At 20.6% G+C, this 8,622-nt stretch overlaps 3 protein-coding genes across 3 annotated transcripts; 2 read left to right on the plus strand and 1 right to left on the minus strand.

The window, feature by feature from the left end:
• Window positions 1–362: 362 nt before the first annotated feature.
• Window positions 363–891, plus strand: PRSY57_0211500 (secreted protein with altered thrombospondin repeat domain, putative; the record flags this gene model as incomplete). The annotated part of the gene is made up of 1 exon (XM_020114417.1): window positions 363–891. A coding segment is annotated over one exon (529 nt), but the record flags the coding sequence as incomplete, so codon positions are not given.
• A 686-nt stretch (window positions 892–1,577) lies between these two features.
• PRSY57_0211600 (hypothetical protein) lies at window positions 1,578–2,873 on the minus strand (the record flags this gene model as incomplete). The annotated part of the gene is made up of 1 exon (XM_012905550.2): window positions 1,578–2,873. The coding sequence occupies one exon, from the start codon at window positions 2,871–2,873 to the stop codon at window positions 1,578–1,580; it is 1,296 nt and encodes a 431-aa protein (XP_012761004.2).
• Window positions 2,874–4,992: 2,119 nt separating this feature from the next.
• On the plus strand, window positions 4,993–8,595 carry PRSY57_0211700 (multidrug efflux pump, putative; the record flags this gene model as incomplete). Its single annotated transcript, XM_012905551.2, has 1 exon — window positions 4,993–8,595. One exon carries the CDS (start codon window positions 4,993–4,995, stop codon window positions 8,593–8,595), a length of 3,603 nt encoding a protein of 1,200 aa, XP_012761005.2.
• Window positions 8,596–8,622: the final 27 nt, after the last annotated feature.

Here is an 8,622-nt window from a genome sequence, read left to right on the forward strand (position 1 = left end):
AAAAAAAAAAAGTATTATTTAAGGGAAAAAAAAATGAATGTTTTTGGTAATTAAAAATAATAATAAAAGGGAAAACTTTATAATTTTTTTTTTTTTAAAAAAAAAAATTTTAAAAAATAAAATTTAAAAAAAAAAAAAAAAAAAAAAAAAAAAAAGAATATATATATATATATATATATTTATGTTGCTATTTATTTATTCCTTTATGTGTATTAACTAATTTTATTTTTTTAATGAAATGTTTTTAAAAAGTCTGAAGTCCAAAGAAATGAACATAAACATAAACATATATATATATATATTTATTTATTTATTTATTTATTACACATGTGTTAATTTTCCGTAAATTTTTTCCCGTGCAGCTGTTGGTGCCCTAGAGGATACATTTTGTGCAGCGAAGAAGACGTTTTAGATGTACAAGGCAAACTGAACGAAATTAAAAATAAGCATGAAAGAAGTCTAGTAACCCCATTATGGATGAAGAGACTATGTGACAATTCAAATGATGTAGGTTTTAAAAGTATGTCTGTTGTTATAGATTACGAATTAGCAGTATTATGTAAAGACGGAAGTAATAAAGATTATGCTGATTTTGAAATTATTGGGGCGTCTGGATATATTACAGGAGAAGAAATGATTGAGGAACAAAAAAGAAACCCTTGGTATGTTCCACGTAAATGTACTGTCAATAATTTTTACTTATGTAGAAAAGTAGAAAATGATAATGTCAATTGTTCATATACTCCTTGGTCAGATTGGAGTGCCTGTAAAAATAATACACAAAAAAGATATAGAAAAGTACGCCGATCAAATCAAAATAATGAAAATTTTTGTTTGTGGAATGACAAAATTGTTCCCAGAAATATAATGGAACAAACGCGTTCATGTTAAAAAAAATAAAATAAAGAAATATAATATAAGAAATAATAGACGTAAACACAATAAAAAAAAAAATAATAATTATATATGGAATGTATATTATATTATATTATATCATATGTTTTATTATTTATTTATTATTATATATATATATATATATATATATTTTTTTTTATGAAGTCTTAATAGGACTCCACAAGTGTGCCACATATATTAATATATAATGGTACATAATAAGAATATTAATACATATTCTCCTTATTTTTTAATTAATATTAACTATTTACACTATTATATAGCATTTTATAATAATTTGAATAAATAAATAAATAAATAAATATATATATATATATATATAAAGGACCTTTTAATTATAAAAATAATAATCCCTTATTTTATAATTCGTACAGTGAGCTATATTTCATATTATATGTAAATTTTTTTTTTTTTTTTTTTTTTTTCCCACTTTTTGGCTGTTTTTTATGAACCGTGCAGGTCATTTTAATAATGGTCATAACTTTTATTTTATTGAAAGGTAAGTATAAGGATTGAAAAACACAAAAAAAAAAATAAAAAAAATAAAAACAATAAAACAATAAAACAATAAAACAATAAAACAATAATAGAAATAAATTTATATAATAAATAAGCAAACATATATACATATATAAATATATACATATACATATATATATATATTATAACATATTGTTCAAAGATTCATAAATGTGTGACCAGAATTTGAACTTATCTTCTATCTTGTGAAAGATGGTAATTGACAAATCATTGAATGATCCAGCATGATCAGGAAAAATAGGAAATTTTGTTTCATGTACGAAATTTAGGATATAAAAAATAAAATGGTATGTTTTAAAATGTGCCAATAATTTGTTCATATGATTTTCTTGTATTGAAATATTTAATTTTTGACGATTTGCATTTAACATTTTAATAACATAAGAGGGTAAACCAAAAGGTTTATATAAATAAGAATGGTCTCTATAATAGTCAAAACAATTTCCAAGAAATATTGTATTTTCTAAATTAAAATAAAATTGTACATTCTTATAAAACAATTTTTCATGAACAAAAATGGAATATAAAATATCTCCATATAAATGAATATCGCAATGTGGCATAAATAATATGACTTTTTCCATAACGCTGGAAAATTTAATTATATTCATTTTTTCTGTACAAGGTAAGGGAACATCATTGGGATTATGTGGGCACTTGTAATGTTCTTTATGTTTTAATGTATGCATATAATTATCTTCTTTGTTATAATTATCTTCTTTGTTATAATTATCGTCTTTATTATAATTATCTTCTTTATTATAATTATCTTCTTTGTTATAATTATCGTCTTTATTATAATTATCTTCTTTATTATAATTATCTTCTTTATTATAATTATCTTCTATATTGTAATTATCTCCTTTATAATCACCACTCTTATTATCTTCATCATCTTTTTTGTCTTCCTCTTCATTAGAGCAAATTAAAATTTTTATGTTAAAATATTCACATACATTCCGATCAACCTCCGAAATTTTCGGATCGTATAGGTATACCTGTTTTATATCATATACTTTTTTTAACAATAATAAAAATGAAAATTGATAAATACAAGCTTTTTTGTTATTTAAATTCATATCTATTAAAGAACCAAGACCTAAAGAAATAATCGCTTTGTTAAGATTTTCTTTATTTATTGTATTAAACTTGTTTATAAAATTTTTAAAAAATTCATTTTTTTCCAAATGACAAGTAACATTTTCTATATTTTTACATATATTTTTTACATTCATTTTTTTTTTTTTATTATATATACTTTGTATTTTTATGTTTTCTTTTTCTTCATATATATTATTTTCCGCATTTTCGTTTTTTTTCTCTCTTTGTTTTTTTTCATTTTCGAGTGTTAATTTATCAATGACTTGCTTTTTATGACGATCGGATTTTTTTTTTTGTACCACAATCCACTCATCCATTTAATAAAAAAATTAAAAATAAAGAAAAAGAAAAAAAAAAAAAAAAAAAAGAATGTTAAAACCGAAAAAACAACATTAAAAAAAACAGAAAAAAAAATTATGGTTTTTAAAAATTATTCATATTGTTTATGTTTGTTTATTTATTCTTTTGATATGAAATATAATATCAATATATATGATATATATTATAAATATTATATGTAGATATAGATATTTATTTATTTTATTTTTTATTTATTTATTTATTATTTTATTTATTTATTTATTATTTTATTTATTATTTTTTTTTTTTATTTAATTTTATTTTATTTTATTTTTAGCTTAAGAACGTTTCATTGCCCCTAGTAAAACATTTTTATATGATGATTACATATATTTATTTTTTTGATTTACAATAGTTTTATAAACATAAATATATTATACTTTTACGTGTGTATAATATTTAAAACAAATCATATTTTTTAAAATGAGCATACATTATAATTATACAAATAATTATAATTTTGTATATTTTGTTATTCCCATTTTTTATATTTAAAAATAATAAAAGTATGAGGATGTTATATTATATATTAAAAATGAGAAGGAAGGATGCATTAGTACGTTGACCATATGAAATAATTTATTCCTTTCAACATATATGATATTAATTATTTATAAAATAAAACAAATATATGATTTTTATTTATTTATTATTTATTATTTATTACTTATTTTGTGTGAAGCATTCTCATATTAATAATTATCATCATCTATATATATCTTTATAAAATATTTTAAAAAATATAAATATTATATATATATAGATATAATATGTATGTATGATAAACTATAAAGAAAAAAAAAAAAAAAAAAAAAAAGCTCAATTTATATGCGAACACATGTATGTGTACAATTTTATTCTTAAAAAATAAAAAAAATTAGACTTACATATAAATATATATATATATATTTAAAATAATAATAAAAAAAAAAAAATGAATAAAACAAATTCCCGTTTTTAAATTGAAAAAATTTCTATAAAATTTATCAAAATAGTGATTTAATAAAAGATGTTATATTTTTTTATACACACTGGAATATATAAATAAGTATGATCATAAAATAAATAAAAAAAAAAAAAAAAAAAATACATATTCAAAAATATATAAATTAAAAATAATTATTCGTGTACAAAAAAAAAAAAAATATAATTATATATATATATATATATATATATATAAATTATATGTTTACAATTTTGTAAAAAATATATTTTTTTCCATACCGTCAATTTTTTTTTTCATCTTTTCATAATATAAAATATATATATGATAACTGTAGCATATAATCATTTCATTTTTTTCACATATATATATTATACATATATTACATATATATATATATTTTTTTTTTTTATATTATATTTAAAAGAAATTATTTCTATTTAAATTTATCACTATATTGTAGTGATTTGATATATTTTTTTTTTCTTTCTTCTTTATTCTTTCATTTTTATTTATTTATGTATTTATATTTAATATTCCTTGTATAATTAAAATTTTTACTTGTTATTAAAGTATATATAATTAGTATTTATAATATTATAGTGGATTCGCTTATTATTTATACAGGGTTGCCTTTAAGCAGTATTATAAGAAAGAAAAATATCATACATATAATATATATATATATATTTGTATATATATGTATATTTTATTTTTCATTTGAACTATTTAAATTAATTCTTTAAATTTTTATTTTACAAATATAGTAATATTTATATAATATATATATATATGTATGTATAAACGTATTTTTTTCGCACATTCAAATGTGTATAGATACTTATTTTTATGAACGCATATTTAATTAGATATTCATAAACTACGTTTCTCTACATATATATATAATAATAATAATGAAGAAAAAAGAAGTTAAATTTTTTATGAAGACAAATTTATAATGTACAATTTTGTTTCTCTAATTTTTAATACACACAAATAAACAAATAAATAAATAAATAAATATATATATATATATTTTTTTTATTTGTACATTTCCTCATTCTTTAATTGAACAACCAAAACGTTACAAATTCATCTTCATTTTATTATATATATTTTATTTTTTTACAAAGATGAAACCTGTACACTTCAATAATTCGATAATAAATGAAGATAATTTTGATTTACTCCAATGTGACGATAAAAAAAAAGAAGGAAGTTTTAATATATTTAATAATAATAAACAAATGGATAATGATATATATGATAAAAATGTATTTCCTAATAATTATGTACAGAATAAAAGTCATATAAATTCTGAATACGTAAATAATATGGATTATTTATCCTTACATTCCGGGATAGAAAAATATAAATACAGAAAAAATAATAATATTGTGAAAAATATGATTTTAAAAGATGAAGATATTTTATATGATTATAATATTCATCTGTCAAATCATTTAATTAACCATGATATCAATTTTCGATATTCTTCAAATAATATATTTAACTTATGTAATAATAAAAATCAAAAATATTTTCCAAATTCAAAGAATTCTAATGAAATTAATAAGGATCATAAAAACAAAGCAAATGTATATACAAATAATATACACAATCATACAAAAAAAAATAAATACTTTTATTCTAATCCAACTCAAGTTAATTATAATTCACTTCTATCTAATAATTTAAGACATAATTCTCTATATTATTCTTTTAGAAAAGATACATCTAATTTTAATTTTTCATGTGAGAAAAATAATACTACTTTTTCTAAACCAAATTGTTTACATGAATCTAATCCTAGCTCTACTTCAACATGTTATCCAAATTTTAATACTATTCCTCTTGCAGTTAATCTTTTAAATAATGTAAATGATGACATTTCATCAATTCCTCCTCTTCCTCCATCTGAATCTTCGTCGACATCTGCTTCTACATCTGCTTCTACATCTGCATCTACATCTGCATCTGCCTCTACATCTGCATCTACATCTGCTTCTACTTCTGCATCTACCTCTGTGTCCACTTCTGTATCTACCTCCGTTTCTACATCTGCTTCTACCACTATGAACTCCCCTCGTCCTAGTGATAATCACATAAGCAACTCTTTCCCTTTATCTCGTGAATCCAGAGCTACAGAACAAGTGAATAGATTTTCTTTTCCTGTGAATGATGTTACATCTAAATGTAATGCCAATCCAAATAATGAACTCACATCTAACATGAATCCAAAACATGAACCCATTTGTGAAGAAACCAAAAATGATAACAGGCACATTATTAGGAATAATTTTATATACGCCCTTAGTCATAAATGTAGTTATAATATTACTAGGAAGGGACATACAAATATGTTAGAGGATGAAAAATTGCTTAGAGATGATAATGGCATGTTTGATAAAGTGTCCTACGAATGTAAAGATGAAGACGAAAAAAATAATTGTAGAAATGAATATGATGAATATTTTCAAAAGAAAAAAAAATATAATTATTTATTACCAAAAGAAAATGAAAAAGACAAGAGTACAAAAGAAAAAATAAGAGAATTATATAATAACTTTAAAAATACATTAAATAAATTATATCATGAAATATTTTTCAATTCATTTCAGACCATGTTTTCTTATTTTATTACAACGTCTTTTTTTATAATAATTAATTTATATGTTAGCAATGTATGTACATATCAAGAAATAGCTGGTTTTGGTGTTTCTATAAGTATTATTGCAATATTGAATTGTGTAGTAGATGGGGTATTAAATAGTTTAGATTATTTTTGTAGTCATTCTATAGGTATAGGTAATATGGATAAAGCATGGTTATATTTGAATTGTGCCTATTATTTCTTTTATAAATTATATTTTCTTCTTTTTGTTTTTTTCTTTTTCTTTAAATGGTTAACATTTAAAATCATTAGAAATATATTTGTAGCTCATATGATGAATGAATATCTCATGATGATAAAAGTATTTTTTTCAACAATACAAATATTATTGGTATGTTACTTTCCATATTTTATATATGAAACGATGAGAAGATTTCTTATATTATATGATAATATATATCCAAGTATATGTACATCTATCATATCAGTAATATGCTTAAATATGTTTTGTTACATCTTTATAATAAAAATATCTATGCTTTATACCGGAGCAGCCATAGCTCTATTGTGTACAAATATAATTAACATGTGTATGATTATGTATTTCTTAAAAGCATTTATATATCGGTGTGTGGTTCGTCCTACAAATATTATTTCTTCCCTAAGGGATGGAGAAGGCTTCATGTCTTGTGAGAACATACATATGGAGAGGCAACATTTGACTGGTAACCATCTTTATAAAAATATAAATAATAGAGATAGGAATGATGGGGCTGATGGACATATATGTGCACAAAAAGGTTGTGTATATGAAGATTTCTCACGTCCTAACGAGGATAATTTGGAAAGGGAAGAAAATAAAAAGGATGATAATAATTGTGATGGAAAAAATAATAATTGTGATGAAAAAAATAATAATTGTGATGAAAAAAATAATAATTGTGATGAAAAAAATAACAATTGTGATAAAACCAAATGGACGTGTGACAAGCTACTTGAAGATAATTATTACAAAAAATACAACGTTTCTATTCCACATCGTTATAATAGCATGGATAGTGTTCTTGATTTTTATGATGACTATGATTATTATCATAACATGGATACATATAATTATTTGAATGATAAATGTAAGAATAATTGTAAAAAATGTTGCAAGAAAGTTAAAGTAAGGAAATCACAAAGGGAAAATAAAAAGAACATCAGTAAATATATTAATAACAACACAAATTATGGTAATAATAAAAATTATGGTAGGAACAATTCGCAGGTGTTCATAAAAAATAAAGAAATGTATAACTTTCTATTTTTATTTTTTAATATTCCATCTCGAGAGACAAGAAACAAATTTTTCTGTATTACCAAGACTAATATAAAAAATATATTCTTTGAGATATTGTCATTTGAATTACAGTTGTTTGAATCCACATATTTATGTCTAACATCTGTAGCGGCTTATGTTCAGGTAAATAATTTTTTAAACTTGGTATATTATTTATCGAATTCTTATGGTATTATATTAGCAAAACTTATTGGTGTGTACATAAGTTCACAAAAGAAAAGAGGAAAAAATAAACAAAATAAAAAATATAATGAATATAATTTAAAAGAACCAATGAATCAATATACTAAACTATTTGTTGAAAAAAATGAAGAAGAAGAGAATGATATTAAAAATAAAAAGAACTTTAGTTTGACCGAAATTTTTGTAGCCTTCTTTCTATTATTATCCTTTTTATATACTTGTTTAACAATATTATATGTATATCATAAAAATCTTATAATTTTTTTTTATACAGATATGAAATTACAAAACCAACTAATAAACATTTTCAACATACTAAATTTAGAATTATATTTTGAGGCCTTAGCATCTTTATTAAACAGTGTAATTAAAGGATTAAGTTTACAAAATGAAATAACATCTTTTACATTTTTCAATTTTATGTTTTTGATGAACATACTTGGATTGTTTTTATCCTTCTTTTTAAAATGGGAGTTATATGGATTTATTTACTCAAATTTAATATGTATGATTCTACAAGTATTATATTTAATAATATTCCTTATAAACAAATTTTACATAAAAAATATCCACAGGGAGCAAATATTCAATTATTAAAAGGTTCATATTATATAGTTATCTGAT

The sequence above is a fragment of the Plasmodium reichenowi genome, chromosome 2 (genome assembly GCF_001601855.1).
Source record: "Plasmodium reichenowi strain SY57 chromosome 2, whole genome shotgun sequence".
NCBI lineage: Eukaryota > Apicomplexa > Aconoidasida > Haemosporida > Plasmodiidae > Plasmodium > Plasmodium reichenowi.